The sequence below is a fragment of the Rhinopithecus roxellana genome, chromosome 16 (genome assembly GCF_007565055.1).
Source record: "Rhinopithecus roxellana isolate Shanxi Qingling chromosome 16, ASM756505v1, whole genome shotgun sequence".
NCBI classification, from domain to species: Eukaryota; Metazoa; Chordata; class Mammalia; order Primates; family Cercopithecidae; genus Rhinopithecus; species Rhinopithecus roxellana.
Window position 1 is genome coordinate 88,482,681 of NC_044564.1, and position 25,912 is coordinate 88,508,592.

A 25,912-nucleotide genomic window follows, 5' to 3' on the forward strand; every position below is an offset into this window, starting at 1 on the left:
AAAGATGTAGGCTGGGAGGCTAGGCCAGTCTAGTCTTTTCAGGTTTTTCTCCCTGCTTTGTATTCCAGCCACACGCTGGCAGCTGATTAGATGGTGCCCACCCAGGTTAAGGATGGGTCTGCCTTTCCCAGCCCACTGACTCAAATGTTAATATCCTTTGGCAACATCCTCACAGACATATCCAGGATCAATACTTTGCATCCTTCAGTCCAGTCAAGTTGACACTCAGTCATTGCAGTGTCTCATCACTGCCACACCCACTCACCTCCGTGTTTGAAATTTCTTTCTTTCTTTTTTTTTTGAGACAGGGTCTCTCTCTGTCTCCCAGGCTGGAGTGCAGTGGCACGATCTCTGCTCACTGCAAGCTCCGCCCCCCCCCCCCCCCCCCGATTCGTGCCATTCTCCTGCCTCAGCCTCCCGAGTAGCTGGGACTACAGGCGCCCACCACCCGGCCCAGCTAATTTTTTTGTATTTCTAGTAGAGATGGGGTTTCACAGTGTTCACGAGGATGGTCTCGATCTCCTGACCTTGTGATCCGCCCACCTTGGCCTCCCAAAGTGCTGGGATTACAGGTGTGAGCCACCGCGCCCAGCCTGTGTTTGAAATTTCTATTTTCTTTCTAGTTATTGGGCTTTGGGCACTAAATGAGATTTAAACTTCTTTGGAGTTGACTCAGTTTGGGGAAGCTGGGGTCACAGTTGGCCCAGATGAACCCAATAGCCAGCGTGGCCTCATCTGGTTGTGCAAGTGAGCTCATGCAGCTGTTGTACCTGTGCCACCTGAACACACAGCCTTCCATCCCTTTCTCACCACTGGGGTCCCCCAGGGGCAAGGTGAGTGTGGTGGACTGAACCACGTACACATGACACACTTGTGGGCACATGCATAGACAGGTGCAGAGACATGTACACACGCATGCATACACATGGCAATGTACATCTGCCTGCATACTCGTGCACGCACAAACGGGCATACAGGCACACACAGTGCACACATGCACATGCATGCGTGCACACACCTGTGTGTGCATAGATGTGGACATAGAAACACACGCACATACGCACACTTATTTTGTTTTGGGTTTTCCATCAAAAAGAATTGTACCATACACATTCTTCTCAAACAAGCTTTTCTTCACTTAACAATATATTTTTGATGTCTTACCATGTCAGTAAGTAAAGATCTATTTTATTTTTAAAAATTGTAATAATAACAGCATCCTGGTCACACAGCACTCTGCGCTTGCACACCTGTGTGTATGTGTGTGTGTATGCCTGTGTTTGTGTCTGCATGTGTTTGTGTCTATATCTGTGTGTATTTCTGTGTGTGAGTGGTGTGTGTCTGCATGTGTGATGTGTATGGTATATGTGTGCCTGTGTGTGGTGTTTGTGTGTCTCTGTGTTTGTGTGTCTGCACGTTTGTGTGTGTTTGCACGTGTGTGTTTGCATATGTGTTGTGTGTGCATGTGTGATGTGTGTGTGCCTGAATGTGTGGTGTGTGTGTGTGCCTGGAGGTGTGGTGTATGTGTACCTGCATGTCTGTGTGTAATGTGTATCTGTATGTGTGGTGGTGTTTGTGTGCGTGTGTGCACGTGTGTTGTGTGTTTGCATGTGTGGTGTATATGTATGTCTGCATGTGTGTGGTATGTGTCTGCATATTTGTTGTGTATTTGTGTGTGTCTGCGTGTGTGGTGTGTTTGTGTCTGTGTGGTGTGTGGTGTGTGTCTGCATGGGTATTTGTGTCTATGTGTGTGGTGTGTTTGCGTGTTTGGGGTATGTCTGTGTGTGATGTGTGTGCATGTGTGGTGTGTGTGCATGTGTGTGTCTGTGCATAGTGTGTTTGTGTATGTATACCTGCATGTGTGTTGTATCTGTGTGTGTGTTGTGTGTGTGTGGCATGTGTCCGCATGTGTGTTGTGTGTGTGTGGTGTGTGCATGTGGTATGTCTGCCTGTATGTGGTGTGTTTGTGTATGTGTGTATGCATGTGTGGCATGTGTGTTTGTATGTGTGCTAAGCCGGGTCCCAGGCCTCACTCTGGTGCTTGGTCACTTCCCTGTGGGTCTGAGTCCTCTTCCAGCTGCTCGCAGGCAGCTGCCTGTCCTTCCCCACTGTGTGGTACACTGGGGATCTGCAGTCCTCACTTGCCTGTGCAGAGGTGGATCACCCCCAGGCCTAATTGGCTCAGGCGGGTGTTCTCCTCTTCTCCTTTGTAGCTCTGAGGCCTGGGTCTGTCCTTGGTCCTCGCCCTCCCCTTACCACTCAGCGTGCCTTTACAAGACGCCTGCCCAGCCATCTCCCAGCTCCTGGGAGGCCACAAGCTGTGACACAGACCCTTGGGCCTGTGAGTGGGTGGAAACACCGCTCTCGTTGTAGCCCCTGTCTTAGGGACCGGGCGGCTTCATCCTCACTGGCTGAGGAGGACTTGCTCAGAGGACCTGATCCGGCATCCTGGGCTGGCGTCCTGGGCTGGCACTTTGCTCCGCTGACCTTGCCTGTACAAGACTGAGCATTCAGGTGTCCTCAGGGTGGAGTGTGGAGGCCAAGAAGGCGGTTGGGGGAGTGGTGGATGTGGGCCTTCACCAGGCTGGTGCTCAGATGGCCCCCCCAGTGGCCCGTGCTCCACTCCTGCTAGTAGCCCCTGGTGGCCCGTGCTCCACGCTTGCTGGTGGCCCCCAGTGGCCCGTGCTCCACACCTGCTGGTAGCCCCTGGTGCCCCGTGCTCCACACCTGCTGGTAGCCCCCAGTGGCCCATGCTCCACGCCTGCTGGTGGCCCCCAGTGGCCCATGCTCCATACCTGCTAGTGGCGCCCCGTGCCCTGTGCTTTATGCCTGCTGTCCAGCCCTGGTGGGCCTGTTGCGGCCCCTGAAGTTTGCACTTCGGCCAACAAACTTCTGTTGTAGCACGAAGGAGTGCAGCCCCTGGGGCATCTCAGGAGGTGCTGCTCTTAGCCAGGGTTAAAAAGAGAAGAGGTCTGGCCAGCTTTGTCTTTTTGTTGATGTTCTGTTTAATACTAAGGTCCTGGGGTGACATTTGTGCCCCTGGTGGCCTCTGAGGTCTGTGTGTGGCCAGGCACTGCCTCTCTCAGCTCCTGGGTTTTCTCCTGGTCTGGTCTGCCCTGAGTTATTGGAGAAGCAGAAGCCCTGCCTAGCACAGCCTTAGAAGGCATCCCTGGGCTTCAGCTCAGCCAAATGCCCTGCTCTCCCTCGGATTCTGCAGTCCTGGCTCACCTGACCACAAGCAGCCTGTGGCCTACTCTTTCTGCAGATGTGGGTGGGCTCCCGGAACAGACCCGCAGGGCCCAGCCTGGGAGTGTGCGAGGCCAGGTGGCCAGCGGCCTGCAGAGGGCTCCAGCGCCTGTTCCCAGGAGGGAGAGGCCCACCTTCTGTCTTCTGAAAGGTCTGAGTCAGGGGCCTTGGTTCTGTGAGGACCATCCTCACCGCTCCCCCACATCTGGGTCCTCATGGAGCCTCTGTCTGAGTCCTGGGATGCATCTCCATGCTGGGGCGGGGGCAGCAGGTGAGGCACGAGGGCCTGTTTGCAGAATGCAGGTGGATGAGTGGGCCTGGCTGGGGGGTCCTTTGCGAAATCAGCTCCTGTGAGCCAGCCCTGTCCCCATGGGCGGCAACCTTTGAAGTCAACAAAATCTGGCTGGTTGCCTCTCAGGTGGCCCACGATGGGCTTCCTGCAGAGGGCAGAGTGGACACAGGCCGCAAGTATGTGGACATCTGGGAATTGCCCCTCTGCATTAGTGAGGGGATGAGGTTGGTTTTGGGTTAATGAGAAAGAAGCATGTGCTTGTTTTTGTCTCTGAAATAATGAAGTCTTCTGCTAACATGGCCTTGGGATGCCGTAACTGTTTGGTGTTACCTAGTCTCCTTTAGATTCTCAGTGTCTTATGCTCCTTTCTTTAGTGCGAGGAAAGTATTTTCCATTTTTCTGTAGTTATTATTCTCTTATTTTTCGTTTTGCCAACTTTTTGAGTAATTTCTTAGGGGGCATTTAGAGATCTCTAATTCTGGTACAATAAAATTAATGTCCAGTGTCAGCAAACAGCCTCTCCTGTGAGGACAGGATGGCCCCCGATGGAGCCCACTATACTGGAACTTGCACAGTCAGGGCCCTGGATCCTCATTAGGTGCTGTCTCCTCGGCATATAGTGGCAGAGCCAGGCTGAAAGCCCTGAGACTTAGTTTCACCTGCCAAGTGACCACTGTCAGGGTTGGTGGCACAGGCGGTAGGTTGGAGCAGCAATGCAGATGTAGGGTCGGTGTCAGCAGGGGATCTCGTCTGGATCCCTGTGGAAGGTCCACTTCCTACAGCCTTGGTGGGGGAGGAGGGGCAGCCCAGTGGTCGCCCCACCCTGGTGGGCAGGCCTTGGATACAGCCCCTGCGTCTGGCCCAGGCACCTAGGTGGTGAGGGGGTGCTGAGGCCTTTGGTTCTCTGAGCTTCTTTTGGGCAGCAGAAGGACCCTCCCACCGTGACCACCTCTCTTTTCTCTCAGTCTCTTGGGATCTCCTGCACAAAGCAGTAAATGACTGACCAAGGCAACCGTCCTGGCTAAGGTGAGGCCTGTCACCTGTGCCACCCAGTTCATGGGTGGGTGGGTGGCCCAGGGGTGGGTGGTGCTGGAAGAAGGAAGCCCACAAGGGACCTCTCCTTGTGTAAGTGAATTGGCTGTGCCAGGGCAGAGTGTCCAACAGTGGACACTGGCCCAGAGCCTGGAGCCACACAGGTAGGCACTGCATGGAGGGCGGGGCCAGGTGTGAGGACCGGATCCCCACCTGACCTTTGTGCCTCTGAGTCCTGGTGCTGGCTGTGCACGTTCTTGTGACCCCCGAGCTTCGGCCTCCCCACCTGTAAAGTGGGCTTGTGCTGTCTGTCCCCAGGATCCAGGATCCTGTGCCAACGTCCAGAGCCGGGGAACCTGATTCTTGGTGGAGAGGTATATTTTAAGGACATATTGATCTCCATCCTTGTTTACTGACTGCAGCCCTAACTCCCATGTGGCCTTTGGACAGGGCAGTTCCCTCTGCACCCTTGGAGCCGAGGTCTGGAGAGCCCTTCAGCTACTTCTGCGGTGCGCCAGCCCCTGGACTATTAAAAGGTTGTTGTTCACTAGGGATGTGCCCAACCATCTGGGGCATTTGGGGGCCTTTCCGTGCACCAAGGTGGTCCAGGCTGTGGGTGCAGCTCCTGGCTATGGCTTGTCCTTCCTGTGCTGAGTCGCTGACTCACCATGGCTGTTGTCACCTTGTCCCTGCTACATCACAGGGAGGGTGAGGCCTGGGATGCCAGAGGGATGGAGTTGGAGGAGACTGGGACTTCCTTACACTCACAGGCACTGCTGGGCCTCACACAGGCTTTGATTTGGGCTTGGGGTCCAGTCAGGGCCCAGCCAGTCTGTCCATATGCCAAGCCTGAGGTCACTCTGAGGTGTGTTTCTTAGCTCGGTTGGCAGAATAACCGCCCCTGCTGTCACCCATGTCCTAATCCTGCAACTTTAAGTTGCATGGCAAGAGGAGAGGAAGGGAAGCTGTGGATGGAGTTGGGGCTGTTCACCCAGCTGTGGGTGGGGAGACTGTCCTGGATGACCCGGCGGCTGCAGCGTCATCAAGGTAGTCCTTAGGAGGGGAGGAGGGCGGGAGGAGGGTTGAGTCAGGGCAACGTCTGTGAGAGCTCAGCTGGCCATCACTGGCTTTGAACGTGGAAGAGGCCAGGAGCCAGGGAGTGCAGGGGCCTTTAGGAACTGGAGGAGGTGGAAACAGATTCTCTCTAGAGCTTCCAGAGGGAGCTGCCCTTGCCCACGCCTTGATTTTAGCCCAGTGAGACCCATTTGGACTTCTGATCTCTAACCTGGAGAGCGAGTCCCTCGGGGCCTCCTATCCAAAGGCCCTGTGAGGATCCTGGTATTTCCAGCCTCTCACCCCAAGTCTTGTCCCCAGAACAGCCATGTTTCAGGGAGTGCTGGCCCTGCTAACTGAGCCCCGAGTCTGTCTGTCCTACTCTGAGTTTGGTGTTCTGACCTCTGACCTTCTGCCTGAGGGTCAGCACAAACCCATAAAGGCCTGGCAGGCAGGTGTGTGTGATGGGCCATAAGTGTGCAAGGACCCTGCTGGGATGGTGGCAGAACCAGGTCAGGGTGGTGTAGGCCATCCTGTGCCTTCGTCTGCTCCAGATGCTGCAGTGAGGGCACAGCCAGGAGCAGTCAGGGGCTAGGTGAGGGTGTGGACATGGGGCATGGGTGTGACTATGGATGTGTGCATGGACATGGAGCAGGGATGTGGCTGTGGGTGTGGATTTGGGGTCTCACATGGATGTGGGGTCTGATGTGCAGTGTGGATTCTGGGTCTAATTTCTGGGCTCTAAGAACTCAACCAGCTCCCCTCCAGGTCAATGTATTATAACATGTGTCCTTGAAATGAATAATGATGGTGCTGAAGGGACTGTTCTCAGCTCCCAGCTCATCTGGTCCCACAAAAGTCCTTGCATGTGGCTGAAACTCAGTGTCACTGATGAGAACCTGAGGTATACATGGCACTGTGGTCAGTGCATGTGACGTTTTCTAGCCCTGTCCTGCCCTCCTCTGTGCCGAGCTCTTCCTCACATGCCGTAGTGCTGTGCCCTGGTCCCGTTCCTGGCTTTGGGTCTTTGCTTCTATTGGGCAGACACCCTTAGTATAAACTTCATGAAGGAAGAATATTAACACTTTGCCATATTTGATGTATTTTTCATAGCGTGCATTTTAAAGTTTGTTTTGGTGTTTTGGAGCATAATTTTCATCCATCAGTGTTCTTTCTGAGTTTCCTTTCCAATTTTTGTTTGTTTCTTTATAAAGAAAGTCACTTTGCACCCTAAGAGCAGACAAATATTCCCTCACGTTGTGCTTTAGATGGCTTTTCTTTTACACTTGACTCTTTGGAGTGCGTGAATTGACTTTAGCTTGTGTTCTAAGAAAGAGTGAACTTTTTATTTTCAAAAACAGTTTGCTAAGATCTTTTTCTGGACTTCATGCTCTGTTTCCAGAACTCAGGACTGTGGTGGCTGTGGAAGAGAACACCCGTCTAGGGCCCAAGACCCTGGTGGCCTTGCAGGGTTAGTCTGATACACCGGGCACTAGCAGTAACAGCTCACTCTAACAGAGTATTCACTCTGGGGAGGCCCACCCATCTCTTTACCTGGCTTCATTTGCATGTATAAATGCCCCAAGGCCAAGGGCAGTACTATCCTTAGTGAATGAATAAGGAGACTATTCTGTCTGTGGGCAGGCACTTAACCTCTCATACCTACCTCAGTTTCCCTATTGTGGTAAATAAGGCTAATAATAAGAATTCCCATTATTGCAGGGTTGTTGGAAAATAATGCTATTAGAGTTCTTGACATGCTGCCTGTCTCAGAGTGAACGCTCAGCCAGAGTTAGTGATGATGGAGTTGGTGATGGTGGTGATGGTGGTGGTGAAGGTCATGGTGATGATAATGTTGGTGAGGATGATGATGGTGATTGAGGTGATGATAATGATGGTGTAGCAATGTTGGTGATGGTGATGAAAATGATGGTGATGAGGGTGGAGGTGATGATGATAATGATGGTGTGGCAATGTTGGTGATGATGATGATGATGATGGTGGTGGTGGTGATTATAGTGGTTGAGATGATAATGATGGTGTGGTGGTGGTGGTGATGGTGATGACGATGGTGGTGGTGATGATGAAGGTGGTTGAGATGATGATAATGATGGTGTGGCAATGTTGGTGATAGTGATGGTAGCGGTGATGATGATGGTTGAGGTGATGATAATGATGGTGTGGCAATGTTGGTGATGGTGTTGGTGGTGAGGGTGATGATGGTGGTGGATGGTGGTAGAGGTGATGATGATGGTGTGGTGATGTTGGTGATGGTGATGATGGTGGTGGTGGTGGTTGAGGTGATGGTGATAATGATGGTTTGGCAATGTTGGTGATGGTGATGGTGAAGATGATGATGGTGGTGATGATAGTGGTTGAGGTGATGATGATAATGCTGGTGTGGCAATGTTGGTGATGGTGTTGGTGGTGAGGGTGATGTGGTGGTAGAAGTGATGATAATGATGGTGTGGCGATGTTGGTGATGACGATGGTAGTGGTGATGATAGTGATTGAGGTGATGATAATGATGGTGTGGCAATGTTGGTGATGGTGTTGGTGGTGAGGATGATGATGATGGTGGTGGTGGTGATGGTGGTAGAGGTGATGATGATGGTGTGGTGATGTTGGTGATGGTGATGGTGATGATAATGATGGTGGTTGAGGTAATGATGATGATGATGATGTAGCAATGTTGGTGATGGTGAAGATGATGATGATGGTGGTGGTGATAGTGGTTGAGGTAATGATGATAATGATGGTGTCGCAATGTTGGTGATGGTGATGGTGATGATGGAGATGGTGATGCTGTTACTCTTACAGGGCCAGGTTCTTTTTTCCTCTTTTATTGAGTTAAAATTCACATAGCATAATATTAATCATTTTAAAGTGAACAATTCAGTGGTACTTAGTAAATTCACAATGCTTTGCAACCATTGCCTCTATCTAGCTTCAAAATATTTTAATTGCCAAAGGAAACTCCGTACCCACTAAACAGTAACTCCTCATTCCTCTCTCCTCCCACCCTCTGAAAGCACTACCAGTCAGCTTTCTGTCTCCGTGGATATACCTATTATAAACATATTATCATTTCACATAAGTGGAATCATACAGCATTAGTCCTTATGTGTCATGCTTCTTTCATTTAGTGTAATGCCTTCAAGATTCATCCACATTGTAGGGTGTATCAGGACCTCATTCCTTTTTAAGGCTGAATAATATTCCATTGTACATACAGACTAAATTTTGTTTATCCATTCATCTGTCAGTGGACATTTGGGCAATTTCCACTTTTTGGTTTTTGTGAGTAATACTGTTAGGAATATTTGTGTACAAGGATTTGTTTGAGTACCTATTCATTTCTTTTTTTGTTTTTTTTTTTTTTTTTTTGGAGACAGAGTCACGCTTTATTGGCCAGGCTTGAGTGCAGTGGCACAATCTCGGCTCACTGCCACCTCTGCTTCCTGGGTTCAAGTGATTCTCGTGCCTCAGCCTCCTGAGTAGCTAGGACCACAGGTGTGTGCCACTGTGCCCAGCTAATTTTTGTATTTTTGATAGAGACAGGGTTTCGCCATGTTGGTCAGGCTGGTCTCAAACTCCTAACTTCAAGTGATCTGCCCACCTTGGCCTCCCAAAGTGCTGGTATTACAGGCATGAGCCACAGTACCCGGCCTGAGTACCTATTCTTAATTCTTTTGGGTATTTATCTGTCAGTGGAATTGCTGTGTCACATTGTAATTCTATGTTTAATTTTCTGAGGAAACATAAAATTTTTCTCCACAGTGCTTGCACCATTTTACATTTTCACCATTGATGTAAGAGGGTTATGATTTCTCCACATCCTCTCTAACACTTACTTTAAAAAAAAAAAAATTGGCCAGGCACAATGACTCACGCCTGTAATCCCAGTACTTTGGTAGGCTGAGGTGGGTGGATCACCTGAGGTAAGGAGTTTGAGACCTCCCTGACCAACAAGGTGAAACCCCATCTCTACTCAAAATACAAAAATTAGCTGGGCGTGGTGGCAGGCACCTGTAGTCCCAGCTACTCAGGAGGCTGAGACAGGAGAACTGCTTGAACCTGGGAGGCAGAGGTTGCAGTGAGCTGAGATTTCGCCACTGCATTCCAACCTGGGCGACGGAGCAAGACTCTATCTCAAATAATAATAATAATAACTAATAATAATAATAATAATAATAAAATGTAGCCATCCTAGTGGGTGTGAAGTGTTATCTTACTGTAGTTTTGATTTTAATTTCCTTAATGACTGAGAATGTTGAGCTTCTTTTCATGTGCTTGTTGTCCATTTGCGTATTTCTTTGAAGAAATGTCTGTTCAAGTCCTTTACCTGTTTATTAATCAGATTGTCTTTTTATTGTTGAACTGTAATAGTTCTTTATATCTTGTGGATACCGTACCCTTGTCTTATTTATGGTTTGCAAATATTTTCTCCTGTTCTGTCACTTGCCTTCTTACTCTGTTAATAGTGTCCTTTAATGCAAAAAAGTTTTTAATTTTGATGGAATCCAAATTAGCAATTTTTTCTTTTGTTGTTCATGCTTTTGGTGTCATATCTATGAATCTGTTGTTAAATTCAGGGTCATGAAGATTTACTCCTATGTTCTAAGAGTTTTATAATTTTAGCTCATATTTAGGCTGTCAATCCATTTCTAGTTAATTTTTGTATGTGGTGTGAGGTAGGCATCCAACTTCATTAAAGGAATGGGTTCAAGTGATTCTCGTGCCTCAGCCTCCTGAGTAGCTAGGACCACAGGTGTGTGCCACTGTGCCCAGCTAATTTTTGTATTTTTGATAGATACAGGGTTTCCCCATGTTGGTCAGGCTGGTCTCAAACTCCTAACTTCAAGTGATCTGCCCACCTTGGCCTCCCAAAGTGCTGGTATTACAGGCATGAGCATGTGGATGTCCACTTGCCTTAGCACCATTTTTTGAAGAGATTATTCTTTCTCCATTGCGTGGTCTAGGAACCCTTGTTAAAAATCAGTTGGCTGTTGATGTATGGGTTTATTTCTGAGGTCTTAGTTCTATTGCATTGATCTATATGTCTATCCTTACGCCAGTGCCACAGTGTTTTATCATAGCCTTGTAGTAAGTTTTAAATCAGGAAGTGTAAGTTTCCTTAGCTTTTCCATTTCTATAAACAAAGTTGTTGGGATTTTGATAGGGATTGCATTGAATCTGTAGATTCCTTTAGGTAGTATTGCTGTCTTAACACTATCAAGTCTTCCAGTTCATCAACATGGGATATATTTCCATTTACTGTATCCTTTAAGACCTCTTTCAGCTGTGTACAAGTCTTACGTTTCCTAGGTTAAATTTATTCCTATATATTAATATTTTGTTATTTTGATGCTATTATAATGGTAGTTGCTTTCTTGATTTTATTTTCAGATTATTCATTGCTAGTGTATAGAAATCCAACTGGTTTTTGTGTGTTGTTTTTGCAGCTACTTCTGAATTTATTTATTAGCTATAGAAAGTTTTTCTGTGTATGAATTCCTTAGAGTTTTCTATATACAGGATTATGTCATATGCAAATAAAGATAATTTTATATCTTCCTTTCCAATTCAGACTCCTTTTATTTCAGGAATTTTTGTTTCCTAATTGCTCTGGCTAGAGCTTCCAGTGCTGTGTTAAACAGAAGTGGCAACAATAGGCATCCTATTTTGTTCCTCATCTTATGGGAAAAGCTTACAGCCTTTCACCATTGTATACAATGTTTGCTGTGGATTTTTCATCCATGGCTTTCATCATGTTAAAGAAGTTCCCGTCTGTTCCTAGTTTGTGGAGTGTTTTTATCATGAAAAGATTTTGTTAAGTGCTTTTTCTGTATCAATTGAGATGGTCACATAGGATTTTTCATCATTGTGTTAATATGGTATAATGTGTCTTGGGGAGGATGGGGAATTGGGGAAGGATTGGGAGAGATGGGAATATAGGAATGAGACAGAGGGCTGTGCCGGCTCAGGAGAAGGAGCCCAGTGAGCCCTGCTTCTTCTTGTATTTTACCCACTTAATGATATCTTTCCTCCTAGGTGAAGGAAAGAGAAGCACAACTTCTGCTGTCCCAGCCTCCGGGACAGAGCCCCAGGGTTGCATCTTTTTCTTCTTGCAGTCAGACGTGATGCTTCAGGGTTGAAGGACTGGTTTATTTCATGTGCTGAACCATCCTTGCATTCCTGTGATAAATCCCACTTGGTCATGGTGCATTGTCCCCTTAATGTGCTCCTAGACTTTATTTGCTGGTATTCTGTTGAGGATTTTTACATCAAGAATCTGTTGAGGATTCTGTAGAGATACTGGTCTGTAGTTTTCTTTTCTTATAGTGTCTCTGTCTGGTTTTGGACTCAGGGTAATGCTGACTTCATAGAATGAGTTAGGAAATGTTCCCCACTCTTCTATTTTCTGAAAAAGTTTGAGAAGGATTGGTGTTATTCTTCTTTACATATTTGATAGAATTCACTATTGGTGGTTCTGGGATTTTCTTTTTGGGGGAGGTTTTTTTATTATTGATTTAATCTCTTTAGTTGTTATAGGTCTGTTCAAATGTTCTGTTTCTTTTTGAGTCAGTTTTGGCAGTTTGTGTGCTTCTGAGCATTTCTCCATTTCATCCAGGTTATGTAATTTATTGACCTATAATTTTTCATAGTATTCTGTTATAATCCTTTTTTATTTCCTTAAGGTCAGCAGTGTCTTTATGTTTGTTTTTTTTGTTTGCTCTGATTAAAAACAGTTTGCTTCATTCACATCTGTAGCTTCCATTCCAGGTAGCTTGCTGCCCAGACCCCCTTCTATAGTGACATTCTAGGGCTGCCTGGGGCGAATGTCCATTTTTAAAATTACTGGTCAGTTTTATCTACATGCATTTGCTCACTAGAGGAAGATGTTGAAGTATTTTCCAGTTTGTTTGCTGCATTCTTCTTCTGGGAGTTGTCTGGATCTGTGCCCTGCCCATTATCCACTGTGTTCTTATTTAGTCTTGGAGCCTCTTTACATGCTACAGATGGCCATTCTCATGTCACTTTTTTTTTTTTGGAGACAGAGTCTCACTCTGTTGCCCAGGCTGGAGTGCAGTGGTGCAATCTCAGCTCACTGCAACCTCCACCTTCCGGGCTCAAACAATTCCCCCACCTCAGCCTCCCGAGTAGCTGGGATTACAGGTGTGTGTCACTATGCCCCAGCTAATTTTTTTTGTATTTTTATGAGAGACAGAGTTTCACCATGTTGGCCAGGCTGATCTTGAACTCCTGACCTCAAGTGATCCACCCAGCTTGTTCTCTTAAAGTGCTGGGATTACAGACATGAGCCACCACACCTGGCCTCATGTCACTTTTTTTTTTTTTTTTTTTTTTTTTTTTTTGAGGCAGAGTCTCGCTCTGTCGCCCAGGCTGGAGTGCAGTGGCCGGATCTCAGCTCACTGCAAGCTCCGCCTCCCGGGTTTACGCCATTCTCTTGCCTCAGCCTCCCGAGTAGCTGGGACTACAGGCGCCCGCCACTTCGCCCGGCTAGTTTTTGTATTTTTAGTAGAGACGGGGTTTCACCGTGTTAGCCAGGATGGTCTCGATCTCCTGACCTCGTGATCCGCCCGTCTCGGCCTCCCAAAGTGCTGGGATTACAGGCTTGAGCCACCGCGCCCGGCCTCATGTCACTTTTAACTAAAAAAAGTATCAGAATAAAACAAAGCATTTCCATTTTGCTGGGTTTGCTTCTGCAGAAGTTTATTGATGTCTTAGGTTGTGTCCTTTGATACTCTGTCTTCATTCCTCAAATGGCTTAAAGCCTGTAGCCCTGCCATCTGCGTGGGAGGAGCTCTCTCTTGTTCTAAGTCTCCAAGCAGGTTTGCAAGGGGTCTGGAGGAGCTCCAGGGAGGGAATGAGGAAAGAATAGTCCTGTGTCTGGAGTCCTGGGCGTGTCCCAAGGCCAGGCTGCTAGGCCTGTGTCTGGGCCTCTTCTTGGCCCCCATGAGGATGAGCTGGATGGGTGGCTATGGTGTGGCCTGCAGGAGGGGCTCCGAGCTGCCTTTGGTGTTTTCTGCCCCCTCGGGTTACCCCTGGTGAAGTGATGGGGACAGCCTGGCTCTGAGAACCCCTCTTCCTTCCCTGCCCCCCGGGTGACTGGGCATTGGTGGCCCTCACCCAGGCAGGCTTGCTGGATGGCCCATTCATTGGGTCCTCATGGTGGGGCATATCTAGACGCTGTATCTAGGTCCAGGCTGCAGAGGCCTTTGCAGGAGGACATCTCTGCAGCTCTTTCCCTCCACCCTGCTTTCTCGATAGAACACTGTCCCTGCACAGCTGTGCTCCATCTGGTCCAGGTTCCCAGACGATGAGCAGGGATTCTCCCTAGAGCTTGGCAGATGGAAAGTGCTTGAGAGGGTGCTGAGTGCCTAGGTAATGGTCTGTTTCATCTCATTGCAGCTGTGTTGGGGTGGAAGAGGAGGAGGCGCCCGACATCGACATATACCACTGCCCAAACTGTGAGAAAACCCACGGGAAGTCCACCTGTAAGTACCGCAGCCCGAGCGGCCACCTCTTGCTGGCGAGAGCAGCATCCACCCTGCCTGGGCTGTGTGGAGGGCGAGGTCTCTGCTGGCCCTGGGCCCTGGGTTGCTGGGGGCAAAACGCCCTGAGTAGTGTCTAGGGCTGGGGACTCTGCCAGTCTAGCTTACTGTCCCCTGTAGCCTCACTAGGCCCACCGTAGCCCCTCCTGATCAGCTCCCGCTGGCAGAGGCAGCTGTGTACAGACCCAAAGGGCCTTCTGAGGCCTAGGGAGAGGCCAGACCAGCCTGAGTTAGGGGGACACGAACTTGGGGACCTGGATAAATGGTGATGCGGGGGTTTTCCAGGGTCCCCAGCCTAGCTCTGCCCAGCCAGCCACTGCCACACGGGGGGCACAGCCTGTCTGTGTTTTCTGGGCACGTGCATTGTTGGTGGGCTCTGTCCTCCCCTCCTTTTTCAGCCCTGCCTCATGCCACCCACCTCCTCCTCTGCAGAGAATCTTGGAGGGCCTTTGCTTTTCCCACACAACCTGCTGTTTGTGTGTCATAAGGGCTGAGGCTCCGTTTTCTTCTTGGCCCTTTCAGGTGTGCTGGGTCCTGGGATGCAGGCTTGGCTCACACTGTTCAGGTTCATCCAGGTGAGCTGGAGGTTCCATGAGCCTTGAGCTCCAAGCCTCAGCCCTGGTTGCAGACGGGGAGCTGTGTGGTGGTCTGCAAGGACTTGGGAGGGGTGTGGCCTGTAGACAGGACAGATGGTATGGATGTGGGTGTGTTTGTTTAATGTGGCGTCTTGTTTCCACGTCATTGGAGGGTCTTGGGTGCTCACAGAATCTGCTGGCTGGACATGGGCCCTGGCTGGGTCAGCTGATCACATCCCTGCTGACCTGGGCCCAGGACAAGTCTGTGGTATTTTGTTATGGCAGCCTGAACAGAGTATGACGTACACACAGGCACGTGCACACACACATATACATGCACAAATATGTAAGCATACACATACATGCACACGCACATGTGTACAGCCAGGCAGGGGCTGGGGGTCCCACCGCCTGCAACCTCAGCACTGTCTGCTAGTCTAGAATGTCTCTCCCTGGGCGGCTGGCCATAGGAGACGGGAAGGGGAGCCTGCACTGATGTTTTAGTGCAATAGAGGGCAGGTTGGGACACCAGGCCTCTGTCCAAACTCCCCGCAGGCACAGGGGCAGGGTCTGGGTGAGGCAGGCACACAGGACTCCCATGGCAGGTGGGCTGTTTTTGGGGATGCCTGGGGACATTAGAGAAATTGAAGCTGTGTGCTCACCAATGTGTAAAACCTGCCCAACCCCAGCACCACATCATTGCTCTACCCCAACCCCAACTCATGCAAGAGCCCCCAAGCAAGGACCCCTTGAAACGTATGCTGACTATCAGGAGAAGGGGCTCCTGGCCCAGGGGTTTCCGACACTTTCTTTTCTACCAGTCTGAAAGCCTCTTCTCAAGTGATGCACACATGTACAAACCACACAAGAGCAACGCCACCCCAGCAGCCTCCTGAGCCCCTCACTTAGGGGACCTGAGAGGGTCCTGCCTCCCAGGAAAGCATGTCCTGGGGTGTCCTGGCTCCAACCCTGCTCTGCCCTGACACCTGCCCCCTAGGCCCCATGGGGCAGCCCCAGATTCCCACTGGAAGCTCAGCCCTGTTTGTGTCATTCCTGTTGTAAAGACAGCTTGACCCTGAGCTTTCCGGGTGGGCTCATTGAGGTGCCAGAAGCACGAAGATACCCCGCCGGGCTAATCCTTCCTACTGTTTTTGAGCAATAACCAGATGATAGGTTAATGAGCTTGCCATAGGCAGATGCATTCTGAGCATAAATGCAGCCAACTCTTGGGGACCAGGAGTAAGAAGGCAATTTAGGAATCCCGGAACCTCCCCACAGGCAAACCATCAGCCTGTAAGTTCAGAAGAGCTGCTAGCTTCTCCTCATCACCCTCTTGCATATTTGTTGAGGCTGTGCTGGGGATCGGGTCGAGAACTGAAACACATGCAGCCCCCACCGTTGTCCAGCAATGGACAGGCACAAAGTGTTCAGGCTTTGGGAGAGGCCAACAAAGAGCAGCCAGGTCCTCAGAGTAGTGAGAGCCCCACCTGCCCCAGCATCACCAGCTGCCAGGCCAGGCCTCCAAGGCTCCCTCGACCCGGCCTCAGCTCACAGAACAGGGGTGCTGGAGCCCCTTCCACCTATTGCCTGCATCCTCCCTCTGCCCCTACTGATTCCACAGGACTCATCCTGCAGGGCTCTGGGGGTCTGGTGCTTCAGCTTGCAACTGGGCCCCAGTTACTTAACTGGGCTTAAGTAATAGAAAACTGGTTTCTTACAGTTCTGGAGGCTGGAAGTCCAAGATCAAGGTGCTGGCTGATTCCGTGTGTGGTGAGGGCCTGCTTCTGGTTCATAGACAGTGACCTCTGGCCTTGTCCTCACGTGGTGGAAGGAAGGAGGCAGCTCTCTGGGGTCTCTTTTATAAGGGCACTAATCCCATTCAGGAGGACTTCATCCTCATGACCTCATCACCTCCCAAAGGCCCCACCTCCTAAAATCGTCACCTTAGGGGTCAGGATTTCAACAAATAAATTTTGATGGGACGGATATTCAGTCCACAGCTGTGTGCATGTGTAGATGTATATGTGTGTGCATGCACGTGTGTCTGCATGCACGTGTCTGTGTGCTGAATGTGCTGTATAAATTCTGTGAAGCAGATTTTCAGTCGTTACTGAGGGACGTGTGCTCCATCAGGACAAAGGTACACGGTTCTAGCGCCTTCCACCAGTGTGTATGCTCAGATTTGAAGTGAGTGTGCACTGTGCCCAGAGCCTGTCTGTGATGCCTCAGTTGGTCTTTGCATTGACTCCAGGCACGCCTTGCACACCAAGGCACTTTAGGGACAAGAGGGCCCCTCTGTGTCCCTGGAGAAGCTCTAAGCCAGCGCTGGGAACCTCTGGAGGCCTTGAGCCTGCCTTCACCTGTCCTGCTCCTGCCACCCTGGCTTGCGGGTGGGGATGGGGGCTGCTCAGGGTTCCAGAGCGAGCTGTGCCTGAGGCCTGGTCCTCACAGTTTGCCCCCTCTTTTTGAAAGCCACAGTGGTGGGGACTGCAGGATGCCTCCCTGTTCCAGTATGTCCCTTGAGCTGATTTTGGCCATGGCCTGTGGACAGGGACCATAGGCCCACAGGTTTACCTGACTGACAGATTTGGTACAGGGTGTCCCAGGGTACCTGACCAGGAACTCAGGAAGGCATCCCTATCTGATGAGGAGTGGTTAGAAGCAGCCCTGAATTGCAGCTCCTGACTTACACACAGTCACTTTTCTTATTGAACTGACTTTCCTCATCCCGTCCTGCCCTGTGGGGTTGGGGTGACTCTGCTCAGCGGCTGTCTCGGTGTGTTGTCACAGGGGCCCTGTCATCATGCTCTGCATGTGGCTCTGGGACAGGGTGCCCCATGCCAGCAGCAGGAGGGACAGTCAGCCTCCTTGCCCCTCTGTGTACCTTTGCTGGTGACCTTGGCATGGCCCCACGTCTCTGGCCTCAGTTGCTTCACCCATGAGGTGTGGACCCCACCCCACAAGAGAGGAGGTACGCAAGTATAGCTGGGGGCCCTTGGCCTCAGTGAGCGTCCTCGGGCAGGAGTGTGATCGATGAAATAATGACCATGCAGACAGGTGATGGGGAGGATGCCCTCCCCCTGCCGGCCATGCTGGGCCCCTGTGGGCTCCCCTCCGTGGCACCCTGTCTCTGTGGGCTGCCTCCTCTTCCTTGATCTCCTCAGCCAGCCCTGAGGCCTCTCCCAGCTGCAGTGCCATGGCTGCCGCGTAACCACAGGGCTGCCTCGCACTCCTGCCTGGGCCTCTGCCATCCTGGACCTTCATTGCAGCCCCTCCGTGGAGCCCTGCCCACACTCGGTGCTCCTCACAGGCGGTGACCTAAGGGCAGGCAGGGAGCTCTGCTTGGTGCAGAAAGCTCAGCTCTGGAAGTTTCCTCCCTGGGTCCCACTTGGCTGTCCCATGGAGTAGATATAACTGCCTCCATTTCCACGAGGTCTTCCAAGGCAGGGAAGGCACTTTGTGAACTCTGAAGCCCTTTGCTCCCTTGATATCCACACCTCCCCAGGTAGCAGCAGGCCCAGCAGGAAGGTGATGGTATTCATCAATAGTCACCGAGGCTTAGGACTGTTGGGGGGGTCAGGAGGGTCTGGGCTGTCATTGGGGGTGTCTTTTTTCCAACTCCTTTACGCTCTGGGCTGAACATCTCAGCACACACACTTCTAGGGCCAGCCTTGGCCCCCTTCCCATCTCAGCTCTTAAGAAGCAGGGGCTCCCAAGCATCTGACACTTGAATGACACCTGCTCCAGCACCCCCAGCCTTGCAGGGAGCCAAGCTGCTCAGTGAGTGCTTGCAAACTGCAACAGGAGGGCAGGTTAGAGTTATCTGTGGCCCTGGCATTGTCTGGCTCAGGCTGGCACCAAGAGGGCAGGAGCATGGGCTAAACTGAGCCTTCTCTGTTGATAGTTATGAAGGCAGATGCATCCACCTCTCCTTCCAAGTTTCTCTGAAGCTGAGCAACCAGTGTGACAAGGACGGGAGACTTCATCTGCTTGCAGACACTCCCCCTGTGCCCACTGTGTGCTGGGCCCAGTACTGGTCACAGGGGGCACCCAGGGATGAGCCCAGGGTCTGTTAGGAGCACCAAGCCAGCCTGCGAGTGTGTTATGCCCGTAAACAAGCAGCTACCACACCAGGTGGCTTTGCCCTGAGAAAAGGCCCAGCGGAGTCTGGAGCAGACACTGTGCATGTGCCAACCTATATCCCACGGCCACCCCACAAGGCCTGTGGGAGCCTTTCTCTAGTAAAGATGAGGCACAGAGATGTCAAGTGATTTGCCCAAGGTTACACAGCTAGAAGAGGATTGGCCAAAACAGATTTGAACCCTTTTTGTTGCTCATCTGTGCCCAGTGCTTCCTTCAGAAGTCCTGGCTTCTGGCCTTGACTCTGTCGGATTTTGCCAAGTTTCCATAATGTCCACTTGAATTGTGGGCAGAGAGATTGAACACAATGTGAAGGTTCTTTGCAAATAAGAGGTCCCAGCCCCACCCAGCCCTGCTCCTTTGAGTTGGTAGCAGATCCTGCTCAGAGACAGGCATTGTCACTAGGTGGTCGTTAGTTCCATTTGTCCCCACAGCCACCGAGACTCAGGAGAATGACACATGGTCTTCTAAGGTCCCCATCCCCTGCGCCCCCCACCTCACCTTCGTCTGTGAAGGAAGAGCACCGTACGGGCCCTGCCTGGCTCTGCTCTTGAATTCAGTCCCTTTCCTGCTCAAGGGTCAGCCTGTGTCAGACTCAGCCAAGCAGCCCCCAAGGAGGGCATCTCCATGCCCCGATGGGCCTCCCTTACCCCAGCTGCTCTTCTCTGCCTGGTTGAGTACAAGGCTGGGAGCTGGGGGCATAGCAGGGTGGAGAAGAAATTGCTTCCCTCCCTTCAGGGACTTGAAGTCCAGTAGGGGTGTGTGTGCGTGCATAGGGCTTGCGGTTCGGTAGGGGTGTGTGCATGTGTATGTACGTGTGTGTGCATGCGTGTGTGTGCATGCATTGTTCCATGGGCGTGTAGTCCACTAGGGATGTGTGTACATGTGCTCACATGCACATGTAAGAAGTCCAGGGTGTGTATACCTTGTGCCCCGGGAGAAGGTGTGATCTGGGCAGTGTGAGGAAGTAGGTGGAGTGGACAGGTCCATGGTTGGCGGTGGGCAGGGGAGGGCTGGAGGGTGGCCAGCACAGAGGAGCGAGGATGTACACCACCTGGAGAGGTGGGGAGGAGAGGGAACAAGGTGGTGGGACCTGACCTTCCCCTGTCGGTGGCTGTGGCTATTGGGGTGATGGAGGTCCAAGTAGGGAGGTGACAGAGTCCAGCTGTGGAGGCCTTGGGATGGTGAGGCTGAACCGTGGCTGAGGACCTTTTCAGGAGTTGCCTCTCTGGTGGTCTCTGCAGACTCAGAGCCTGAATGAGGAGGGGTCCCGGGAAACCCCAGCTTCTGGGTCAGGGAATGGAGGACAGTGGTGCCATCCATGGTGAGGTGTGGGGTGGGAGAGGACACGAGGTTGAGGTGGGGAGTTGACTCCTCTCTCTGTGTGTGGCAGGGTGGGGGTGTCATCAGCTTTGGGAGGTGAGCGTGAGCCCAGCAATGCTGGGAGTTGTTAGTAGGCTGGGTGGGCCAAGGTTCTTAGGGGAGGTTGTGGAGCCCTGCTGGGCCTGCGCTGTGTGATGGACCTTTCTTCCGGTCTCCTCCACAGTAAAGAAAAAGCGGACCTGGCACAAACACGGACCGGGGCAAGCGCCCGACGTCAAGCCCGTGCAGAACGGCAGCCAGCTCTTCATCAAGGAGCTGCGGAGCCGGACCTTTCCCAGGTGGGCTGGCCCTCCCTCTGTGCTCCACCTACAGCCAGGGGATGTGCATTCTCTCCGTCCCTGGCCCTGCTATCCATCACTGGGAGCTCCCTCTGCTATGCTTGCTGGAAAGCAGGAAGCAGGAAGCCTGTCTCCTGGAGGCAGCATAGCTTGCACCAGCAACCTAGAGCTCCCTGCAAATGGGCCAGACTCTCCTCCCCTTGGTCAGCACTTCCCTGGGGGTGGGGGACAAGCATTGGTGACCCTTCTCCTGCTGGGTGGAAGGGACCTCTCTCCCAACCTGAGTATGCCCAGCACCTGCCAGGTACTCTCCTGAACCCTTGGCTCCCAGTCCTTCCTCAGCCCACACGCGTGTTCTCATGACCCAGGCAGGCGTCCTCCTCATGTCTCCTTCTCAGAGACCCCCAGTGCCCACACTGTTGCTCTGCAAGAGGGCAGAGGACAGAATTCTGGCCACAGGGAGGACGCAGCTGGGAGCAGCTCCTGATGAGAAAGGAGCTATTTAGGGGAAGCACCTCCGAGCTGTCCTGTGGCCGTTCATGAGCTGGAGACAGTTTCTGTTTGTCACACAGCCTTTATTTCTCCCTCACTTTTGAGGGATAATTCCACTGGACACAGAATCCTAAGTTGGCAGGTTTTTTTTCTTTTGACATTTTAAATTCCAGCTCCCTTCTTGCGTGTGTGATTTCTGATGCAAAATCCAATGGAACTCTTGTTCTGACCCCTCTCTGGGCAAGGTGTTTTTCTCCTGGCTTCTTTATTTTTTCTTTTCTGACCTTTATTGAGATAAAATACATATAATACAGTTCACCCATTTAAAATGTGCAGTTCAGTGGATTTTACCGTATTCACCGATATGTGCGCATCACTGATTTTGGGACATTTTCATCACCCCCAAAATAAATCCCATTACCTTTATACATCATCCCTGTCTTCCCATCCCGCTTCCCAGCATGTCCTTAGCAACTACTAATCCACCTTCTTGTTTCTGTAGATTTGCTTCATATAAATGGAGCTCTACAACAAGACTGGCCTCTTTCATTTAGCAGAGTGCATTCAGGGGTCATCTGTGCTGTGGCATGTGTTAGCACCTCACTCCTTTTCTGAGGCTGAATGATATTTCATCATATAGATATTCCACATAGGTACTCTGTCTATCCATTCATCAGGTGATGGTCATTTGCGTTGTTTCTACTTTTTGGCTACTACGAATAATTGTGCCATAAACATTTTTATAAGAGTTTTTATGTGGACATACGCTTTTATTGTTTTAGGAGTGTAATTGCTGGGTCATATGGTAACTCTGTGTTTAACTGTTTGAAGAACTGTCAGACTGTTTTCCAAAGCAGCTTCCCCGTTTTACCTTCCTACCAGCAGGATATGAGGGTCTCCATTTCTTCACATCCTCACTAGAACTTGTTATTATCTGACTTAACTTGATTCTAGCCATGCGGGTGGGTGTGAACTGGTATCTTATTTTTTGATTTTCATTTCTCTAGTAATTAGTGATGTTGAGCATCTTTTCATGAACTTGTTGATCCTGGTATATCTTCCTTGGAAAAATGACTATTCAGGTCCTTTGCCCATTTTTATTTGTATTTTTTGCTTTTTTAAAAAAATTATTGAGTTTAAAAGTTTCATATATAGTACATTCTAGATACAAGCCCATTACCTGATATATGATTTCAAAATACTGTCTCCTATTCTGTGGGTTGTCTTTTTACTTTCTTGATGGTGTCATTTGAAGTAGAAAAGTTTTTAATTTTGATAAAGTCCAATTAATCTATTTTTTGTTGTTGTGCTTTTGTTCTCATATCTGAGAATCCATTGCCAAATCCAAAGTCATGAAGATTTATTGATATATTTTCTTCTAAGAGTTTTGTAGTTTTAGCACATACAGTTTGTTCTTTGATACATTTTGAGCATATTTTTGTATATGGTGTGAGGTAAGGATTGAACTTCATTTTTTTTTGCATGCAGCTCTTCATTTGTTGCAGTACCATTGGTTGAAAAAACTATTCTTTTGCTGGTAAACAGTCTTGGCACCCGAACTCAATTGGCCACAGATGTGTTTGTTTCTGATATTAAATTCTATTCCACTGATCTATATATCTGCTTATGCCAGTACCACACAGTCTTAATTACTATAATAATTTATAGTAAGTTTTGAAATCAGGAAGTACAAGTCTTCCAAGTTTGTTTTTCTTTTTCTTTTTCTTTTTTTTTTTTTGAGATGGAATCTCACTCTGTCACCCAGGCTGGAGTACAGTGGTATGATCTAGGCTCACTGCAACCTCCACCTCCCAGGTTCAAGTGATTCATCTGCCTCAGCCACCTGAGTAGCTGGGACTACAGGCTTGCACTATCATGCCCGGCTAATTTTTTGTGGTTTTAGTAGAGACGGGGTTTCACCATGTTGGCCGGGCTGGTCTCAAACTCCTGCCCACCTCGGCCTCCCAAGGTGCTGGGATTACAAGCATGAGCCACCACGCCCGGCCAAGTTTGTTTTTCTTTTTCAAGTTTGTTTTGATCATTCTAGGTCCCTTTTATGTTATATGAATTTTAAGGTCAGCTTGTCAATTTTTACAAGGAAGTCAGCTGGGATTTTGAAAGCAATTGCTTTCAATCTGTAGATCACTCTGCAAGTATTTCGATCTTAACAATGTTAAAACTTCTAAGTTGTGAACATGGATACTTTTCCATTTATTTAGATCTTTTAAGTTTCTTTCAAGAATGATTTATAGTTTTCAGAGTATACATTTTACATTTCCTCTGTTAAATATATTCTGAAGTATTTTATTCTTTTTGGTGCTCTTGTAAATAGAATTTTTTTTTTAATTTTCAGATTGTTCATTGCTAGTGTATGGAAATACAATTGATTTTTATATGTTGATCTTGTATCTTGCAACCTTGCTGAACTAGTTTATTAGTTCTAATAGTTTTTTTTAGAGGGTTCCTTAGTATTTTCTATATACATATGATCATATCATTTGCAAACTGAGATAGTATGACTTCTTCCTTTCCCATCTAGGTGACCTGTATTTATTTTTCTTGCCTAATTGCTGTGCCAAGAACTTCCAATATCACCTTGAATAGAAGTGGCAAGGTGAGGGTGGTCAGGGCCCCACTCAGTACTATCAGCATGCCACACCCAAGGGAGAGCTTCAGTTTCACTAGTCACAGCTGGATGCAAGAAGGCAGCCCTCACGCCTTGGCACTACTTGCCACAGACCTAAACTCAGCAACAGTCAGCTGGGGCGGAATGATAAGTGGAAGTCCTGCTTTTCCAAGAAGAAAGCTCTCTAGCTGGGAGCTGGTGGGGATGAAGCCTGTGTTCTTGGCTGCAGCACAGTGGAGTGTCCTCTCTGAGCTCTGAATGTGAATGGAGGGAGCAGTCTTGGTCCAAATGTCACAGACCTTTCTTACTGAGTTTTTGGAGATTTTCTTAAATAGATGTTTCTTCATTTGCTCTTTGGTCTTGGGACCGTTTCCAGAGGCTCTGAATAATTGTTTTTTAAATAATTTTCACCAGTTCATTGTCATGCTGGAAGTTGACCTTGCTCATCTGACTTCTTTCAAGATATTTGTTTTGTCTTTTTTTTTTTTTGCAGTTTGAATATGATATGCCTAGGTGCAGAATTTTTGGCATTTATCCTCCTTTATGTGGTCTAATATTTTTGGATCTTTGGTTTCATGTCTGCCATTAATTTTAGAAAATTCTCAGCCCTTATTACTTCAAATAAATATTTATTCTACTGCATTTTCTCTTCCCTTTTATATTCTCAATATGCACATTACACTGTTTGTAATTCTTCTACATTTCTTGGATATTCTACTCCTCCCCTTGACCCCCACCCACCTGCTTCTTTGTTCTGTTTGGAGTTCAAGCTGGAAGTTTTTATTGACGTAACTTCAGGCTTACTGGTTCTTTTCTTGGCGATGTCTAGTCTACTGATGAACCCATCAAAGGCATCCTTCATTTTTGCTTTTATTATTATTTTTTAATTAGTAGCCTTTCCCTTTTGGCTCTGTCTTAGTTTCCATTTTTCTGTTTACATTACCCATCTGTTCTTACATGTTGTCAACTTTTCCCATTAGTGTAGCTAACGTATTAATCCTAGTTATTTTAAATTTCCTGTCTGATAATTCAGAAATCTGTGCTATGTCTGAGTCTTGTTCTGATGCTTACTTTGTCTCTTCAGACTATGGTTTTTCTTGCCATTTAGCAGGCTTTATAATTTCTTGTGAAAGCTGGACATGATGTATTGTGTAATAGGAATTGAGGTAATTAGGGTTTAGTGTGAAGTTTTATGTTAATCTGTGTAGGACCTGGGCTGTGTTAAATTTGCTCTAGCTCTAGGTGCCAGAGATGTCAGCTTCTTCTAGTTTCTTTGTTTGTTTTTCTCCCGGTTTCTTTGGGTTTTCCTAAGAATTTCATATTAAACAGAGTCTGTGTCTGCAGCTCTCTCAGTTATAGTCAGCTATTATTATACTGATGTATGGTGGTAAGTTTTGGGGAGGGGAAGTGTTCTATAATTTCAGGATTAAATCTCAGTTTTGTAGAGTCTGGGCTGTGATCATTAGGCACATTTCTCAACGTTTTTAATTTTTCTTTCCTTATCTGAGACAGGAAGGCTAGTGGGGGCTGGAGGTGACCAGTTGCCTTCCTCATGTCCAGTAGAGTCTGATACAGGGGAGCAGACTTTTGTTGTGGAGAACAACACTCTGGGTGTATTTAAAAATTGTTCCTATTTCCATCCTCCTGCCGGATTAAGGAGTTTTTAACTCTTAAACTGATCTACACTTAACTTTTGGCAGTTTGTCAAAAGTTATCACTTAAGTGTTCCTACAGGTCATTGCCTCCAGCAGCTTCTGCTTCAGGTAAGGCGATCTCAGCTATGATTTTCTGTCTCCTCAGATTTTGGGTGGTTGTTTGTTTATCCTATGAGCTCGATTCTCTGATGAATATAAGAAAAATTGTTGATTTTCTGTTTGTTCAGCCTTTTTCTTGTGTGGAAGAGGGGAGTGACAACATCCGAGCTCTTCACATGTTGGAGTTGAAACCGGAAGTCCAGTTCCACATTATTTTAGCCACCTTATATTCATTGGGTTATCTGTTGTTTTATTGTTGAGTTGTAAGAATTCTTTACATATTCTAGATACTTGTCACTTACCGGTCACTTTCTCCCATTCTGTGTTATCTTTGTACTTTCTTGACAGTGTCATTTGAAGCACAAAAGTTTTTAATTTTAACGAAGTCTAACTTACCTCTTTTTTTCCTTTTATTGCTTGTGCTTTTGGTATCACTGCTAATAAATCATTGCCTAATCCAAG

The 25,912-nt window shown here is 48.7% G+C and overlaps 1 protein-coding gene across 3 annotated transcripts in view; it reads left to right on the forward strand.

Moving 5' to 3' along the window:
- Positions 1-25,912, forward strand: part of PHF2 (PHD finger protein 2) — a 104,520-nt gene that overhangs the window by 42,235 nt on the left and 36,373 nt on the right. For all 3 annotated transcript variants that reach the window (XM_030919449.1, XM_030919448.1, XM_030919451.1), the window contains exons 2-3: positions 14,060-14,145; positions 20,464-20,578. In XM_030919449.1, the coding sequence (XP_030775309.1) occupies positions 14,060-14,145; positions 20,464-20,578 (201 nt within the window). The remainder of the gene's footprint in view (positions 1-14,059; positions 14,146-20,463; positions 20,579-25,912) is intronic.